The sequence below is a fragment of the Culex quinquefasciatus genome, chromosome 2 (assembly GCF_015732765.1).
Source record: "Culex quinquefasciatus strain JHB chromosome 2, VPISU_Cqui_1.0_pri_paternal, whole genome shotgun sequence".
Taxonomy (NCBI): domain Eukaryota; kingdom Metazoa; phylum Arthropoda; class Insecta; order Diptera; family Culicidae; genus Culex; species Culex quinquefasciatus.
Genome location: NC_051862.1, coordinates 194,415,424 through 194,435,724, shown reverse-complemented (window position 1 = coordinate 194,435,724; position 20,301 = coordinate 194,415,424). Strand labels below are relative to the sequence as shown.

Genomic DNA, 20,301 nt, shown 5'->3' with positions numbered 1-20,301 from the left:
AAAACTGTAAAAAATACTGCCGTACGAGCGATTGTTCCTCTTGCCCCATATGGTCGTCTTGCCCCACCTTCCCCTAAGCCTTCGGCCGTGAACTCTGATCAATACTGTGAAATGCCGCAAAATTCGAAAAATTGCTCCTCTGTTTTTGAAAATTAGATTTTTGAAATGAAACAAACCACAAGACGAGCATTTTGGAAGCGGCTGTTAAAATAATTTAAAAAAAATGCATGGTTGATCTCGTATTTCGGTGTTGATAACAATAGCATATTTAAATGATTTAGATTTTTTGTTGTAATCAATACTAAATGCTGCAAAAACTGTTATATATTAAGCTTTGCCCAAACTTATTCAAAATAATGAATTATTCTAATTCTACCTTAGCACCTTAGCAAATTATTTTGATATTTAAATATTACCGTCTGTCAGATGTAACACTGGGCACAAAACACTATACTCATACAAAAATTGTAAAGAATATTTAGATCAGGGGGTAATATTTGTTTATTTTTTGAGTTATTGTTGATTCTCAAAGTAACTTTCCTCTTCACAAAAAGTTACAAGAAAAACACGTGATTTTAAAATTAAAAAAAATGTTCTAAATGAAAAAAATACCCTTTTGGGTTATTTCTGATTCGAAAGGTACTTAAAATGTCATGTCTCACAATTTTTGACAGTTGAGTAACGGGAAATGGTTGCGATTTAAAACTATTAAAAAAAGTTTTTTTGATAAAAAAAGTTTTTTCGGAATGTTGAGTACGCCATCAAATCGGGCGATCAATTTTACATAAAAGTCCCTTCGACATCAAATTTCTATCTCATCACCATTTCAGGCAGCAAATTATTGAAAAGAAACATGTCTTTTTTCGCATGTTCAAAAATGCCCTTCCGTCACGAGATATATAAAAATGGCTTTCACGCAAATCGAAGAGGGGTTGGGGCAACTGCTGTGTGAGTTGGCGAAGAATTACCCCACTATCTTAAGGCTCAAGGAAGATAGTGCTAACAGTGAAGAACATGTTTGTGTTTTGCAAAACATAACCGTTGAAAAATATTGCATCGACCGTTTTCTAATAACAAAAGCAAAATTGATTAGTATTTTTTTTTGTGTACAAATTTTGAAAATTTGGTAGTGATTTTGTTTGGCCCTCGCCTCAAATTGGAGTTTATTTAATTCCAGACTTATATTTCATTGAAACGTCACAAGAAAAATCTTTAAAAAATGAAAAGTTCGTGTTACGTCCAGTCATTTTAAACGCAGTAGTACTGCTACTGTTGTGTTATTTAAAAGCAGTTTGGGTCAGACATAAAACACGATAAAACCTAATTTCATAATTTAATAGTTTTTTTTTTGACCTGTTGGAAGTTGTACTTTTAACATCATTACGGTTAAAAAAAAAATTGTGCGCCCTATATGTGGGATATTTGTTTAATTCAAGTATAAAATTTCGAAAGAATTTGTGAACAAGTAATCAAGCTAAAGTTAAAACTTTTAAACTGAGGAGTTCAAATTCGGATGAGCTTAGAGTAAATTAATTAGTACTTCTAGCTGGTGTTGTCCTGTTGTCTGACACAGTTTCAAAAATCCATTTTAGCTCGAAGCTCGAATTTTACACCCCAGAAACCGGTTGAAACCGCTAATGGAAGAACGACAGCGAAATATTTTGTAAAAAAAAAAAACGATAAGAACTGGAAAAGCGTTATGGGTACATGCTATGTAATTCAAAAATTATTATTATTTGTTTATTTTAGTGGTGATAAAGGAAATGCTCAAGGTCTCAAATTTCGTAGTGATGTAGTGGATATAAAAATTGCTTTAAATCTTTTTCCATCATCCCGAACATTATAGCTTCAATTAGAGTCAAACAACTTTCAAGTGGTTTGGGGGTGTCGGGATGGTATGAATTTCTAGCCTTTTCTCGGAAGTTGTTCCACCACAAGCCGTGCAATTTACATAATTTATGCGTAACGAAAGATTAAAGGCTTGCACGCTTTCGGATTGACTCTTTCGCACACAGATTAAATTATCGAGTTACGATTTAATGTGCCAAGGGGATCCAATGTCCCCGGGTTGGCAAAGTGGAACATGGTCGTCCGCCCAGCAACAACAACAATTGGGTCCGGAAAATGTTCACAGTTCACCGATGACAGCGACACTGCTCGACCTGCTGCTCTGGGACCACACTGTGGAAAGAGCAATGTCCAGTTGAAGGACACCACTCGTGTGTGCATGGGGGGCTTGCTTGCTTGCTGTACGAGAATAGAGCAGAATAATTCAAAAATAAATTACAAAATGCAAATGACACGTCTGGAGTACCGGCGGAAAGCAAGCAAAAGGACATCCGGTGGTAGGCTCCCCCCTGGGGGGGAGACATTGTTTGACCACGGCTTGAATTCTTTAAACGTGGATGAGTTTGAAAAAATAGGTTGGATGGAAAAAGCTTCCGAATGAAAATTTGATCCAAATAACACCTTATGTACCATACAGAGACGGATGCCTACAGCTGACCTTCTCTGCTAAATGCGACCGGTTGAAGAGGGAGAAAAATGGCTGGAATGTGTTTGGTCTGGTGACCGCCTCGAATTCCTTTCCAGGTCGCTTCCCGGGGCTCAAAATCTCTTTTTGATGACAACGGAGTATAGTGGTGGCCTGCTCTCGACTTTTTCGAGAGGATTTCCGGCAGTCTAGGGAGGTTTCTCTGCCAGTATGGAAAGCCGACACAAAACAACAAAAAAAGCGGAGATAAAACGGAAGGATGCACGTGAAGCTCCATATGACGACAAGGGTAGTAGTGTCTGGTTTTTTCTCATCCTGTCCAAATCCTCAACTTCTCAACGTCGCTGAATAGAGCTTTGGTACGGCCTGCCGGACACCAAAGCATTATCTGCACAGCATTACCGTTTGCGTCAAATTGAAATTCTTCCACAAGGGTGGACATTGTCCCGCCAGTAGGTAGTGAAAAAAGTCCGAAAATGATAGAAAGTTTTGTGAACACTTAAGAGAACCAAGTTAAAAAAAAAGCAATATCTTATCGAAATGTTCACCAAAGCTGACACAAATAGCTTCCAAAATGTCTCGAGAAAACCGAACCATTTTCACAAACAAAAAGCCATTCTGAAAAATCTCTTCCCATCGTGACCAGTTGGTGGTGGTGATGCTGCAAAGTGGAAAAGCTTTTCCCGCGCAATCCATAACGGCTTTTACATGGTGCTGCTTCTACTATACAACACACCCATTTGAATGCAAATGGTTACGGTTACGATTTCCATTTAGTGAATTAAAATGTACATTAAGGCGTGATCATGCTCCCATATTGCAAACGTACGAGAATGATGTGTGTGGTGAGATTTAGTCGATTGAAAAATAAGTTCAATTTGTGAATAAAAGCTTTAAAACAAAATTACAAGCCGCAATTCAAACATTTGACTACTCTCCCCTATGCTCTAACGGTTTCCTTTTTCGCTGGAGCTTCCCAAAATTGCTTGATCATAACAAGGAGCCAAACGCACAACATAAGAAGGCTTTTCCAGCAGTGCTGATTGTGCGCTAAATTTCTTAGTTGGAAAATATGGCAGCCAAAAGCGTCGTTTGCGGTTAAACGGTAGCACCAATCTATAGTATAATCTTCCTTTTTTCAAAAGGTTTGTGTGCTAAGAGTAGGTGCTGTCAGTTTTAATCTTTTTTTTTAAATATCTAGAGCTTCTTTCAAATAATTGTTGTTCGAAAAATAACTGAAGTAATTTTGTTACGAAGGTTCTGCAATCACATTTTTCTATCTGATCATTGCTGCAACAAGTCATCGTTGCAAATAATACCGAAAAATTTCAAACCATAAACAAGTTCAACTCACTTTATTCTCATTTCGATAACGATTTCACCAATCTGATTATGATACTGTAATCGTTGTAATTGCTTCTCTGTTATGCTACACGCTTAAGCTAAAATCCAATATCCGCTTCTCAGGGTCAACCGTTCGTTACATATTATGTAGGATAATCCATTTTCCAAGAGTATACACATTCCGGTCCATCATGATGTTATCTCACGCTATACGTTTAGAACTCATGTAGCCTCCGGTTTACAGAACCTCGCACAGTCAATATCTACCTATAAACAGCTATAGAGGTGGAGGTCCGCAGTGTACGATGGCTGGCGTTTGCTGGCTACTCCCGTGACAGTACACCCAAAAATATCTGTGTGAGTTTGTAGTCTTGTGTTAATTCCCTCCCTGCCGGAGTACGTGCTAATGTTCGCATGTTCCAGCAAGCACCGACCGCATCATCGTGGTTCTACGTCAGAGAACCCGGTGTGTCACGTCCGTAGCCGGGCCTGCCCCGGTATTCACATATTTCCGCCAGAGCGGTTCGTTGGCTAGCGGACCGGAAGGAAGGATTTCCGACGGGATGAACCGCACGAGGGGCCGGAGCCAAGATTTTTATTACACCTTTATCTGACGAATTTGTGCCAAGATTAATTTTGCGGGGCCACACATTTGGGGAAGACGATGCCCAGGCCATGGTGCGATGAAACGTCAAAGAGTGAACGCCAACAAGCCAACGCCACACGTTCAGAATCTCAACCGACAGGAAAACAAAGCTTATGCGAACGGATGAGCAAATTAAGGGCCAACACATTTGATGCTAAACGATGTGTGCTTTGAGCGTTGATCGGGCTACCTTTTAGGAACTGAAGATTTTTTTTGGTCCAAAGGGTGAGACTTGGAACATTATCAGCAATGTATCCTCTGTAATGTGTCATGGAGAAAATTTTGACCTTTTTTGTACAGTTTCTGTTGATAGCTTTTACATTGCATCATCTCAACCAAATCCAATAAATTGCGAAATGAAATTCCAGCTAAATTTCAATCGATTTACCATCTGTGTCCCGCAGTATACCGTGTTATACAGCTGCCAACCTCTAGCCAAACCAACGCCATCAACAGTCGACTCTCGTATGCATAAATTTCCCATAACTTGGGAAAATTCATCGCTGCTGACTGGCTCGGTCGCGTTGACTATCAGCGTGGTTTGACGTGGAATGTACATCTTCATCAACGTCAGAGCAAGTTTTGTCGGTGGAATGTACTCGGCGAACCCATTTCTTGGTCTGTGCTTTTTCGTCAAGATCAGTGTGGTCCACGGGTGTAAGAATCAGACAAATTTGTTGTTTTCTTGTGCAACAACTGTCAAAAAATGTTTTCCTTATTTGTTTTCATTATTTTGATTGAACAATATTTGCAAGAAATAACCGTTAATCAATGTCTTTGATTTTTGTTTAATGCAAAAGTGTTTGCTTATTAAACACATTTTTTTTAGAAGAAGCAGTAATTGGATAAGCTAAACACAAGTTATAAGGTTGAGTTTAGTGAGAACAACCTTGACCACTTGACCAAATCTTACCCCCAGACGAGATGCATTCAATGTTATAGGGTAATTCTCCGCCAACTCACACAGCAGTTGCCCCGACCCCTCTTCGATTTGCGTGAAACTTTGTCCTAAGGGGTAACTTTTGTCCCTGATCACGAATCCGAGGTCCGTTTTTTGATATCTCGTGACGGAGGGGCGGTACGACCCCTTCCATTTTTGAACATGCGAAAAAAGAGGTGTTTTTCAATAATTTGCAGCCTGAAACGGTGATGAGATAGAAATTTGGTGTCAAAGGGACTTTTATGTAAAATTAGACGCCCGATTTGATGGCGTACTCAGAATTCGAAAAACGTATTTTCATCGAAAAAACACTAAAAAGTTTTAAAAATTCTCCCATTTTTCGTTACTCGACTGTAAAAATTTTGGAACATGTCATTTTATGGGAAATTTAATGTACTTTTCGAATCTACATTGTCCCAGAAGGGTCATTTTTCATTTAGAACAAAATTTTTCATTTTAAAATTTCGTGTTTTTCTAACTTTGCAGGGTTATTTTTTAGAGTGTAACAATGTTCTACAAAGTTGTAGAACAGACAATTACAAAAATTTTGATATATAGACATAAGGGTTTGCTTATAAACATCACGAGTTATCGCGATTTTACGAAAAAAGTTTTGAAAAAGTTGGTCGTCATCGATCATGGCCGTTCATGGTCACCCGCGACAGACACGGACGACGAAACAAAGAGAAACGCAAAAAGTAACTTTTTCAAAACTTTTTTCGTAAAATCGCGATAACTCGTGATGTTTATAAGCTTATGTCTATATATCAAAATTTTTGTAATTGTCTGCTCTACAACTTTGTAGAACATTGTTACACTCTAAAAATAACCCTGCAAAGTTAGAAAAACACGAAATTTTAAAATGAAAAATTTTGTTCTAAATGAAAAAATGACCCTTCTGGGACAATGTAGATTCGAAAAGTACATTAAATTTCCCATAAAATGACATGTTCCAAAATTTTTACAGTCGAGTAACGGAAAATGGGAGAATTTTTAAACTTTTTAGTGTTTTTTCGATGAAAATACGTTTTTCGGAATTCTGAGTACGCCATCAAATCGGGCGTCTAATTTTACATAAAAGTCCCTTTGACACCAAATTTCTATCTCATCACCGTTTCAGGCTGCAAATTATTGAAAAACACCTCTTTTCGCATGTTCAAAATGGAAACCGCCCTCCGTCACGAGATATCAAAAAACGGACCTCGGATTCGTGATCAGGGACAAAAGTTACCCCTTAGGACAAAGTTTCACGCAAATCGAAGAGGGGTCGGGGCAACTTTTCCCGATTTCGTGTGAGTTGGTAGAGAATTACCCTATAGTAATTTTTAAAGATAGTATTATTTTTTTCTGAATAATCTCTTAACTTTAAAAAATAGCTAATATTTCTAGGGGTGCTCCCAAGGTCAAAAATCTGTTAAACATTTGTTGAAATAAACACAATAATAAAATATCCGTGGACCACACTACAGTCAGCATCCGAAAGAGAGCGAACATCTCAAGCCATTTCCTTTTCGTTCTGGGAAGGGGTGTGGAAAACGTGCAGAAAAACAGTACCATAAATTATGCATGAAACGAGTCGCGGAGGCCTAGGCAAAAATTCCATAAAACTTCTCGACGAATATCTCGATTCCGGTTATGGCTTGTGGCAAACAAAAATCATCATCGAAAAAAAAAATCCATTTTTCCCGCCCCTTTCGACACCAAAAGTACGGTCAACTCGGGTCCAGATCGAAGCGGATAGAAGCGCGAATGATGAGTGGAAGCTAGCAGTATCCAATTCAGCAGGATGCTACACCCTAGACGTGACAAATGGAGTGCAGATAATTTGCTCCAGCGGCAGCTGACCGACCGACCGGCCAACCGAAAGCCCTTTTTTGAACTCAGTGAAAATCTTGTCGATGTATGTAGCAAGCAGAGCACTGCGGATGAACACCGAACGACAATGGACAGTATATGCACGGAGAAGCTATCGTACGTGTTACAGTTCTGGAAGTATAATTTTTTTCTCAACTGTGCAGATTGCGAGGTGTTCACGAAAAAAGAAAGTCAGCAGCAGCGACCATTTCAGCAGCATTTATCAGTGTCCAATGCACTCCCTTGCACTTAATCCTGATCAACTGCTCCAGAACAAGTTCAGCATTTTGATGCTGTGTAGGGAATATCACCAGGCACTGGACTCAATCCAGCTATTAATCACTCAACGCGCCGAGACGTGCCAAGCAATTTGCTGTGAAATTAATCAAACTTTCGTGCAGAGTCAATTTATGTGGTGGAAAAGTTTACCAGCGGACCTGACCTTTCACGAATCAAAGTAAAAACCACAGAGCTGAGAATCGAATCGGCCATTGTTTCATCTGGTGGTGGCATAAATTTCCCGCAATAGAAAAACCATCAAAAAAAGGAGCAAGAAAAACGCTGCGTCACACAAAAAGCTATACCACATGAGGTTTCTCTTGGTTTGCTCCGGAACGTGCCGAAATGTTAAAGTTTAATTGGAAATTAAAAACTTTTTCTGAGCATTAAAGTATTCCTCGGCTAGGGCTGCATCTGTTCCAGGGTGTTGGTCAGGGGAAGTGGCCCTACGTAAAAAAGAACAGCTAGAGGTGTTATTTCAATTGGATTGGAAAATTGCTCTTTTTTTGTGGCGAAGGGAGCGTAAAAGGACAGAGTTTCGACTTTGGCAATGGAAATTTAAGCACAAAGTAACTTGCTGGGAAAGTCATTAAAATCACGTCAGATCAATGCCAGACGATTGTAAATCAGTACGTTGCCTTTGGAATTCTGGAGTTTTTCATTTTAATTTTATCTGACAGCAAGAATTTGGTTTTTTAAGAGGATGATTCTTTTTGTAGCCATTCTCAAATTCACACTGCTATCCAAGTCCTTAACCACAAAGTAATTCTGTGCCGAAATACAACTATCAAATGTTGAACCTGTCAACCTCCTCCAACAAACGACACACCACACACAACGGAACCGGTAATTCTGTTACGGGGTAGTAATTAAATCATTAGAAATCCAGAGCTCTATTACATTCATTATGGGTTTTCAAGTTCCTCGTCCCTACCTGAACGTCAAGTTCCGTCTCAAAGGACATCCTACGATGACGTGTTTGCGCGGAAGTCTTGTGCAGTATCAGCATATTTTCCCTCTCTATAACATTGGGACAGATCCCGTCTCGTCATGCCGCACACGTGGCTTATGGGAGACAGAAGCAAACATTGGCAGAGAGCTAAGGAACGGCAAGATACTTCCTGCACATGTACACAAATCGTTAGCACTGAGTACCCCGGCAGTAGCTGCACACTGCACACCTCATTAAATCTCGGAGTTAATTACACACTCTGCCGTTTCCCGCTGCAAACGAAGCAGTTTCCCGAACTTTTCCGGCATGACTTTTGGTTTGCACTTTTAACGAGGGTTGAATCATTAAGATTATCCCATGTCAAAAGTTTTGTATTATTAGAGGAAATTTCAAAAACGGTTTCCTTAAATACATTTGAGAAATTTAAAAGATTGAACTTAAATAGTACACAAAAATTAACAAATACAAAGTTGTCGAAAAAAACTTAATAATAGTAGTTTATGCAAAAAGTTGCAAAAAGAAGAGCACAAGTCGTACATTCGTCGTACAACACCCTTTGAACAGAATTATAAGTCAATTTCCATATATTTAATCAATGAATCGCTTAAATAAAAAAATGTTGAAACTTTTCCAAACAAGTGCTGAAAAGTTCAAATTTTCAGCATCCGTTTTAGAGCTGAAAAGTAAAACTTTTCGGCAAAAACTTTTCGGCATTTGTTTTGAAAAGGGTTACTTTTCGATTCTGTTACTTTTGGAAGAGAAAAGGAGGCTGTTTCACAGTCCGGGAATGACACGAAAAGTAATTAGTTTCACGACAGAATTGCAAAAAACATATTTTTTGCAATTCCGTCGTGAAACTACTTACTTTTCCTGTCATTCTTGAACGACGAAATAGCCTACTTTTCTGGCCCAAAAATAACAGAATCGAATAGCAACACTTTTCAAAATAAATGCTGAAAAGTTCTACTTTTCAGCACTCAAATGGGTGCTGAAAAGTTGAACTTTTCAGCACTTGTTTTGAAAAGTAACATTTTTCTACATTTTTTTGATTTAAACGATTTATTGACAAAAAAATGAAAATTTGACATAAAAATTTCACTCAGTGTGTGTTTTTTGGAATTGCAAAAAATGTTGTATGGAACTCGTTGCAAAACTTGATTTTTTCAGCACGAGTCGTACATTTATCCAACGAGGTTCACCGAGTTGGATAAATGTACGACTCGTGCTGAAGAAATTCTCTTTTTGCAACTTGTTGCATAAACTACTATTAAAATTCTTTGTGTAAATAAGAACAAAATTCAATGGCTTTCAAGACGCAGCTTTTAAAATTATAACCATTGATCAAAGTTCGAAGAACCTGTTTAGCATACTTCCGATTCGATCAATCGTCCGCCACTTGTGGATAGCTCTGGTATTGAGCTTTCAAACTTTTCCTTCGGAACGAAGTGAAGAACGTTGAAATTCGTTTCCTTCCGTCTTTGATGTTTGATAGCAGGATACGATTGAATTCGCCCGGAAACCAAAACACATTGCGTTTAATGCGACTGATTTGATAAACCAGAACTGGACATCGGCATACGAGAGGATAAAGAGCACGATTCGGTATTAAAGTGGTACTGTGTGCGGACTGAGAGGATAAATCCCGAAACTACCGAGAGTACTTTACTCATGGGTTCATCTTCAAAAAAAGTTCATCTATCAAAAATAAAAGTACCGGGGTACCGAGACTCGAACCCAACACCTTCGGCATATTGAACCGTGCCTTTGCCATATGGGGCACCGTGGTTCGGTGACTATGTGGCGGTCATTTGTCTATATAAGCCACTCAATAGGATGAACTGTTCCAATGAACGAATGAACACGCGAGAGGACTATACTCTCGCAAAATAGCACTTTCCTCACGTTTCTTTTCGTGATAACTATCCCCTCGTTCTTAAACTTTGGGTGATAGTTGAAGCTAATACCGCTTGCAATACACAGAAAAAAAAACAATTCTGGAAACCGTGAAGTCAGTTCACGATTATGAGAACCACGAAGGAATATATTCACGTTTATGGTGCAAATGCACCATACTCATGAATAAATTCCTTCGTGGATCTCACATTCGTGAACTTAATTCACGTTTACGGGAATTGATTTTTTTCTGTGTAATCTGTATGGTACTGAAAAAGACAGCCTCAAATATTCAATAATTCAACAGGATAACATTCAACAATACTCCGTACAAGCCACAATATTTTTCTCCAAAACACGCCAGCATTTTACGCGAGACAAAAATACACCATTTCCAAGTAAGGCTTTTCCACGCTCAAAGTTCTGTTTATCTTTTGTGTAAATGTTGATTCTCCCCAAGCTCGCCCACTTCTGCGACAGGAAATGACAATACGCAATAGGAATAAATTGAAAAGTAAACTTCAGCAGACTACCTCCATCGCCGGGGTTCAGCATCTTGATGAGTGATGCTCGTCTTAAGTATTATTTTTGCGGATGTTATTTCCGAGGCTGGCGACACTGAGAAAAACAGCCTACGTCGATCACTCATTCCAACCAGCAACTTTTGCCCAATGTACGTCAGACCCTCGACGTGCCGCATTCAAAACTCCGGACTCCCGCCAAAGTTGTATCAGTCATCAAGGTAACGCTCCCGAAAAATATGATTAAATATTTAAAGCTGTTTCAAAAAGTTTGTCCCCCCCCCCCACTCCCTTCGCCGTCGCCCACACTTGAGCGACTCAACGTGTTTGACAGCTCGAAACCGGGAGGGTTTGCTTGCTGTTTATGTTTCATAACAGGGCGGGAAACATCTTTTTTTTTGGGGATTGAGCGAAGATGTAAGCCAGATGAAAGAATAACTTTGCAGCACAATGTTATTGTGCTTGAACAGATTTGCGTAGCAAAGCACGTGAGTTGAATGATAATTTTGCGATGAATGAACGATTTGACGCAAATTTCGCGGAACGTGAAAAATGTTAAAATAACTCTGAAAATCTTATGTTTGAATCACAGAAACTTCTTTTAATGTTTCATTATTTATTATTTTTCAATAAACTGAAAATTTTAAAAAAAGTTTCCTTCTGGTTTATGGTCTCTATTTATATTTTGAAACAAAATGCAGGGTGTATTCTCATTTATTGAACTGTTTTTTAAATATCCAACTAATAAAGCTAAAAAGTTTTCGCTTTATCATTTTACGTTTTATTTAGTTTCATATCAAAGCAAGATTTAACAATCTTGTCCAGCCAAAATGAGTAAAATAATTGGAATTGTCTGCGACATTTAGCACAATAAAAATAATTTGGACAAAACTAGTATAATTTGTAACGAAATCGAATTTAAGAGTTTTTTTTTTCAACTTTTAAAGGAATCATCCACCCAAATAATCAAATATCGTTACTCGAAAAAAAAAAATCTGAAATGGTTTAAAAGGTGATTTCAAAGAAAAAAATCTCTTCATGTTATTTAAAGAAAACAAAGCTAGTTTCTTTTAATTTCTTTTGAAAGTTTACCTTTGAATATAATATCCGTAAAATTTTCATTACAGTGAATGAAAATATTACTAACTTTAGTTAGTTTCTTTAAAAAACAGAAAATCTGAACAATTCTTTAGCATCAAAAAGTAATAAAATTTACTTCAAAAGTCTTTATAGATGAAATATTAATAACGTTGTTATAAAATATTTGAGAAAATTGATAAATTTCACGGCATCCCCGAAATCGTCAAAAATCACTAACCCTATATTAGTAATTAAATTAGGGTATTAACTCGCTTAATTATACAGTAGGCAATAAGATTATTTTTATTCCTATTTGAGTTTGATAAATTATTTTGAGAAATATCGTTTTAGTTTCACACAACTATAAAATTTCACGGCGGAAAAAGATAAATTTCACGGATTTCACGCTGTCCGCGAAATCGTGAAATTTCACTAACCCTAGTCAATATTGTATACATAAAAGTAGAAAAATATATAAAATTTAAATTACAAGTCAGAGTTGACACATTTCAATAAAAAAAAACTTGTTGGAAAACGACGAAATGGATTACTTATCATCACCAAAAATAACAGTGCTGAAAAGTTCATTAAAATACTCATTTGTATGCTGAAAAGTTAAACTAATCAGCACTTTTTTTCATAAAATTATTTTTATTAAGTTCTTTTTGGTGCTGAGACCTGATTAGGAACGAGTCGGCTTATGTAATTATATTTGTCTTAAAGCTAAAAGTAATTACAGAGGATCTGTTGTTCTATTCAATTGTAAAAAAAACACTTCTCAAATTGTTCAAAACACTTCTCAAAACTAAGCGCCAAAGCAAAAATATTATTGAAAGCTATCACCTCTTTTCGTTTTTGGAACATTGTTGATCAAATAACGGGTTATTGACATACGGCCTCAAAAATAATAAAAATCAAGCCCTTAACATTGCAACAAATCATTTCCCCGTTACTTTTGGTTCGAATTTCAATTTTTGTAATAGTTATGTTTAAGAAAGCTCATTTTCTTTCAAAAATATAAATTAAATTCAATTCTTACATACGATATATGATAAAAAATTCCATTGAGAAAATAATACAAAATAAAAAAATATTTAAAAAAATATGCACAATTTTCCAAATTACCCAATGAATAAAATATGTTGGTTCCATCGAATAAATGATTAACTAAACAATTAACATAGAAATAGAACCAAGAATAATCAGAGGAGAAGGAATATTTTTACTAAAATATGCCCACGTGGCGTGTAAATGGTTGTAAAATTACTAGTTCAAGATTTCACACGATTCTACAAACGATTCAATAAACGAAACTTTGTTCTTGCTCAAGTCCAGCCTTTGTTAGGTGTTGTTATAACGCAAAAAAAAAAATGATGCCAGGGTACATTTCCTATTTGCATTATTAAACCTTTAGTGACCTATATTTCACACCGCGATCTAATGACTAGAAGTAACAATTTTCATTTCAGTTTCATAAACTCCCACCAATTCGCGGGAAGCCACATGGGTGAAACTAGTTTATTCATGAACTCATAATTATCCGGTTGAGGTGGACCAACCACTCAACCACTAGCACATTTCATACCACATCAAACCACACTCCACCCTTAAATTCCGCGACAATACAAAGCAAACACTTCGCACCTCATTCGTTACGTCATCTATGACTGGTGACCTGAAAAAACCCTGATTGCCGGAGTGTACAAACGTTGATTCGCCGTCGTCGTCGACAGGAGGACAGAATTTTAAAATAAAAATCAATAAATCCTTTTTCCAAACACGCCGCTGGCAGGCAAGCAACACGGAAAACCAGCCAGCTGACTACGCCGAGCTTGCATAGGAAAAATTGGCTTTATTCTACGCCATTCGGCAAGGGCTGCGCGGGTGGGGTTGTAGGAAAATTGGGGACGAAGACGTGGACTGTAGCTAGTCGGGGAGTACAATTCTGAATTGGCAGCAGCAGAGCCGGAAAGTCAATCAATTCGGGGATTAATTTGGTAGTGTTCGGTGGTTTAGTTTTTGAGTCTATTTAAATATGGATTTAAAACATTATTGTATAAAAGCGTTCAATTTTGCTAGATGAACCGAAAAGAAAGAAAAATCCCAGATTTGAATACCGAGCAGTCACTGGGTGCAGTGACTGGATTTAGTATTGTGACATGATTTGAAACTCCCATTCACAAGTGCTACTAAATTAGAGCTTTTCCAATATTCTCACCGTGTCCTTGATAAACTTTTCAGCGTGCAGTAGCGGACTGTGTTGTGAAAAGATACCGACACCGAAGGACACAAGGCCAAACATAGGATGATAGGATACGGTTCCGTATGTGCTACTTCTACGCCACGGAGTTTTCCACACATACACACAACTAGCACATGAAGTGTCAAACGTAATCCAAGTGATGCAATCCGTGTGCTGGACATGTGGTCTTTCTTGAACTAAAAATAGAGAAGCAATAAAAATAGCTGGTATTTTCGAAGGGAAAGCTTTCTCAAGTTGTCACTAATTTCAACAAGTTTTCCACGAATAGAGCCGCTGCAATCCACTAAGCACCGATTACCACCGTGATAAAAATAGGTAAATGGAGCAACTTTCATGCTTCCGAAACGCTATTACCCTTCGGAGGGTCGTTATATTTTCTCATCGAATCATAGAAAACGCAATCACTTTTTATTCCTTCTAGAAACAAATATTTTATTACTATATATTTTCTTTTTTAAAACTTGTTTCCGCTTTATAAAACAAATATATAATAATATATAGGACGCCTTATTTCCACTTATCTTCTCCTTTTTCAACTTCGCAACGGTTTGTGTTTCACAATCACTTTAGTTTAACCTACCGCTAGTTTAGATATTTTGTGTTGCACCTCTCTTCTTATAGGTTCAATCAACAGTCCTTGAGGTTTCAAATTCTTCCAAAAACATGCATGTATCCAAAAAATGAACAATTCACCTCTCCCTTCTCGTCGTCACTAAACGTGTTTAGAAATTTCAATTTCGTTGTTTCACAAATACTTTGTTCTTGATCTTACATTGGTTGTTTTAGCTACAAGATTTAACACTGAGTTTGTGTGGGTGAGTACACGCGCACACATACATTAATATGGAAAGAGAAATAGAGAGATAGAGAAAGGGATAGTAGAGAGTTCGCGTTCTAGTGATAGATGCTTGTATTGGGTGTATACTAGTGAGTACATGTGGTACAAATAGTCTGCGAAGGGTACAATTGGGATAACAGATGTACGCTGCAAACGACGCGCTCCAAGTACAAGTCAGATAGGTCTATCTACGGTTGTTGACGTCGCTTGGGCTCCGCTGGAACCACCGCCACACACGTTGGCAGCCGCTCCGGAAGCCAGCGATGAGATGCTGGCCGAGCACGAGTGTCTACAGAGTTGTGGCGAGGTCGGGTTCGACAGGCCGGACTCGTGGATCGGCGATAGCGTTGGGCTGCGGTTACGTATTAAGGTCTTCCGTCGGCTACGACGGTACGATGGATGGATCGGAATTCGGATCATCGGTTGTTGATTCTGCTGTTGCTGCTGTTGTTGTTGTTGTTGCTGGACTAACGCGAGCGTATTGACGAGATCCTGCAGGTCATCGGTGGTATTCTTGAGCTTACGCCGTACGGGCGGTGGCAAGGCCGGCATCGTTGGCGGAGTATCCGTTCGGATCGTCGATGTCGGAAGCATTGTGGGAGATCCGGATCCACACGCGGTCATTCCAGCGACCACCGTCGCCGTACACTCGCTGGTTGACAGGGGTCTAACTTGGTTCTGTTTGACAGATCCGGTTGCCGCTGCTGCTGGAGCAAGCCCAGGTCGACACCGTGGTCTACGGTAGCGATCAATCATACGCATCATGTGCCGCAGTCGAACCACTGGCCAGGGTCGCACAAGGCGAGCTCGGGGCCGCTTCGGTACCGGCGAGACACTGATGGGGGTTAGTGAGACATCGTTCCCGTTCGCATCGTTCAGAATACGGTTGTTGTTCCCATTGCTGGTAGAACTGATGTTATAGTTGTTGTTGATAGCGTTGTGATCTCCGACTGATATCAGATTTATGTCGTAGTATCCATTGCCACTACCGTTTCTACTGTCGGTACTAGTGCTACAGTTATTGTTGCTAACACAGTTATTATTTCTAATGTTATTGGCACGATTTGCATTATTTGTCAGTTCATAATGATTCAACTGTTGCTGTTGTTGTTGCTGCTGATGTTGCAGATGATTATGTTCCATCACATTGGTGATCGTGGGAAAGTGTTGCAACACATCTTGCTGTGGCACACCGGCGGATATGGATCTCAACGGATCGCCGGGAACGTCTGGGCTGTCCGGCACGTTCGAGCAGCAGTTCCATTTCCTCTTCCAGCGATGATGCTTCGTGAGAGACTTGACGCAGCATTGCTTCTCCTGTAGTGCCGTAATCTGATCGGCTTTGTCCAGCTCATTTCCAGCGGGTTTCATTTTGACACTGCAGAAGGTGCACTGTTCACTGTACTGGACAAAGGACTCGGACGTGGTCGTTGTTTCAAAGTCTTCACCGTTGACCGTTTGTCGATACTGCGAGCAGCAGTGGAACGTGCGTGATTCGCACTTTTCCCGGGGATGGCCCTTGACAGCTGCTACGTTTCGCTCTTCCAGCATTGAACACATGTAGAAAGCTGATTTTTGACGGGTAGTGGTGGTAAGCGAAGCACTGGTAGCAGCCGTAGCTAGCGAAACCGAATCCAGGTTGCGAAGACCAGCCGATGTGATATTGTTGGTACATTCTTTCGAGTTATCACAGCAATGCAAGGTACGGGGTCGTTGTCTGTTCAGGTCGTTCAGGGGCCCTGGTATAGACAAATCGGCGGCAGGGTTGGCCGATGAGCAGATGTAGATTTCCGGAATAGTGTGATGGGATTTCGTACAGTTGGACAGCATGGAAAGCTTAGAGGTGGCACCCACGGTTGATGTGGTGGTTGAAGGACCATTTGCAAGAGATCGAGCATCCTGCGGGAGTTGCGTGGGTTGATTTGTCATTACATTTTGACGATTATTGCGTATGTATTCGTAGGTGGTGAGACCAAGGAATGAGATGTAGATGTGGAAGAAGCACAGATGCAGAAGCAATCCGGCAGCTATAGCTGCGAGGATGCCAAGGAATCCGATAATGGCAAGGAAAATCGTATTGTTGACACTGATACCGGTTCCCGCGGGTGATTTATCGACTGGGGAGTCCGTGGCTTCATCGGTGACGTTATCTGCCGTTTCGTTGATGAAGAGAGTTTGGTTAAGTAACAAATCCTGAGCCGAGCTAGTGATGTTGTCCAAAAGAGACGGTAGTGTAGAGTTTGCAAGAGTATCATTGTTGAGATCAGTGTTTGTTTGATCCGAGGTGGGATCAACGATAGCAGTAGTGTCGGAGCTATTCGCGAAGCCAAACCAGGCTACATTCAGCCACTCAGGCTGCACGTGGTACAACACAATCTCCACTACAGCAGCGGCCAGAATGACCAGCGCTGCGATGACGGCGCTCACCACGCACATAAGGAATGCCACATAGTTTCGACCACCAACACAGTGATTTAACCATTTGCAATGATGGTCGAAGGTACCGACGCACTTGTTACACACACTGCAATGTTTGGTCCGGTGGCTGGTAGTTTTGATGTTGCACAGATGACACCGTCCGTTCTCAATCACGTGTGAATGCTTACTGCGGTCAAACTCGGGCACGACCGCTCGGCTGCTCTTGCGACGCAGCTCTACGTCGGCCGGATCGAGCAGCAGTGCTGCCAGATGTGACACCAGATGCAGCAGATACAGCGTTGCTAGCACGTAGTAAAGCGGCAACTGAACCGAAGGCTTCAGAGCCGGGATGAGCAGAGCGAAGGTCGAATAACCGAAAAGAATCAACGCGAACCAACCGACCAGTTGCAGCGGATGCAACGGCAGTTGCAACCCATGCACCCGACGATCCTTGCGATACTCGGAAGCGCCCAAATTATCTTGGGATGAGCAGAACTGATTGCGCGTAAGCTTGCGACTCTGCCTGGCAAGGGCTTTGCGAAGTGTCGTCGCTGTGGCACCGCCTTCGTGTCGTGTCGTCTGCTGCTGCTGTCGCTGGGTTTGCTCTGTGAGCATGATATTCAATCCAGGAACGATGGGTTGTTGACGCCTCTGTTGTTATTGTAGATGGGATAGCTGGCGTAATTGTTGTACTCGCTGTTGTTATTGGCAATCGCTCTAACATTATAGCACCCACACAGACCCACACCGTCACTTTTTCACTTTCTGGATTCAGCGTCGTAAACACGTTCCACACGCGAGCGGTCTTCGCGGCAACACGCCTCGGTTGGTTTTATCGATTGCAATTACTTTTCACACCCGACGTGACTCCCACGCATTCTTAGCCAGTCAAAGGAACGGAACGAAGCGATGGCTTTTTGTTCCGAAAATTTCCCTCCCATCAGACGATAACACACAATCGGAAGGTCTTTTGGGAGCGATTACTGTTCACACAAGTCGGCCCAATGACCGATGACACCGTATTCCGTATCACATAGCCCAAACCAAGCTGTGTGGTGGCTTGATCCTGCCGACTCAGTTACTGCCGTGTCACGTCATTCGAGTTCATCGGTACGGTCGCTCACGCCCGATTCAGGACACACTCTCTCACGCAATCCGAACAACACACTGGTGTTGCTCTGCTGAGCTATTATATAATGGAATTCACCACCGAGTTACCAGCCGTGGCCCGTGAACGAATTTTGTTTTCAAAACATCTCATATGTTTGCTTCTCACTACCGTATTGTGGGCCTTTTCTTCCGTTGATTGATGCGTTCGGCCTTTTCTTATGTAATATCCACACATTCGCACTGCTCATCAGCTGGATACCTCTCTGTTTCGAATAAGAATCCCAACAACACCTGACGACGTTCTACTGAACCATAATCATCCACTGTTTAATTCAATCGCTCATGCACTATTTACTCCCAATGAAAGCTCCTTTCCACTGTCTAGTCGTCGCTATAAGCTACAAACATCCTGGGCCATAAATCACGGCCCTGCCAGGTGTAGGACGCTCCCTCCAGCAGCTTCGCTCTTCGGCTGATCCTGACTGTCGGAGTATCGCCCACGTCCACCACGACGAGCATATCCAACGGTCCTGGTGACGGTGTCCAAGCAGTAGTTCACCGAGGCCGACGCAACACCGACGACGCGACCGACCGACATCATTTTCCACTTTTCATTATTTCTACCCGCGAACACCCCCTTCTTCTTGCTTGTGTGTTTCTAGTAAGAAAGCGGGGACACTACCACAGTTACAACCGACCGACCAACCCCCAAACCGGCACACGGCGGTTCACGGGTGTGTCTGTGCAAGCGAGCTTGATGGGGGGGAGGGAAAACGGAGTTGTGTTGTATTTTTAGACCTTTCGTTCGTCCTTCTATGCTTAGCTATGTTCTAGGCGGCGAACACCGTCCCCCACCGACCGAATCCACCTGTACACCGTGTTTAGCAAAAGAACTGCGCTGTTCCGGGGTTTTCACGACCGATTCGGATTGTGGCTCGACTACGACTGAACGGTCGGGTTCGGCGCTCGGCCAAAGGAGGCCGACAGGATGAATGAAGGTACTCGCGTGGTACTCGGGGGCACTCAGAGCTGGGAAGGATTCCCCTCTTCGGAGTGATCGGGAGGAAAATGTTATGCCTTATCAGTTGGTGTTCATTTTGAGGGGAGTTGATTGATAAGCGTACGCTGGGGATGCCGATTTCTCGATACAACTCATCAGATCCTCGATTTTACGAACTTCAATGGAACTATCCGAAGATAAGATTATCTGATCATATATTTTTTCTTACTTTGTTGATTCGATCTTTGGTTGGTGGTTTGAACTTCAAAGAATAAAAATCATAACAATGAGTGTTTTTAAGTTCCAAGTTCCAAAAGTAAGTTCCAAAAAAAAATATAAAAATTGAAATAATATGCCATGGTCTCAACATTTGAATGAAAAAAGTGATTTTAAGTGCATTTTTTACCTGCCCAGTTGTTTTGCAATCATTAGTTTTCAAAATATCCAAGTATTGAAGAGATTTTTTTTTCGCTGAAAAAAAACTATTAGCGGTGCTATACATTGAAATTCACAAAAATAGAAAATATTTTTGATCAATCTCAGACATGCTAAATATGATTATTTTAAACGCAGGAAAATGCATTTCTAATTGTTTTCAGTTGGTTAGACTTCTATTTCCTTTAAAATTTTAAAGTTTTTTGAAAAAATATCTTTTTTGCCCCTCGATTT

General features: G+C 40.4%; 2 protein-coding genes across 3 annotated transcripts in view; both read right to left on the bottom strand.

The window, feature by feature from the left end:
- Positions 1-20,301, bottom strand: part of LOC6034878 (tRNA-dihydrouridine(16/17) synthase [NAD(P)(+)]-like) — a 129,621-nt gene that overhangs the window by 90,937 nt on the left and 18,383 nt on the right. The gene's annotated exons all lie outside the window — the stretch shown is intronic.
- On the bottom strand, positions 14,668-19,593 carry LOC6034879. Its single transcript, XM_001845096.2, has one exon. It carries the CDS (start codon positions 18,135-18,137, stop codon positions 15,279-15,281), a length of 2,859 nt encoding a protein of 952 aa, XP_001845148.2. The 5' UTR covers positions 18,138-19,593; the 3' UTR covers positions 14,668-15,278.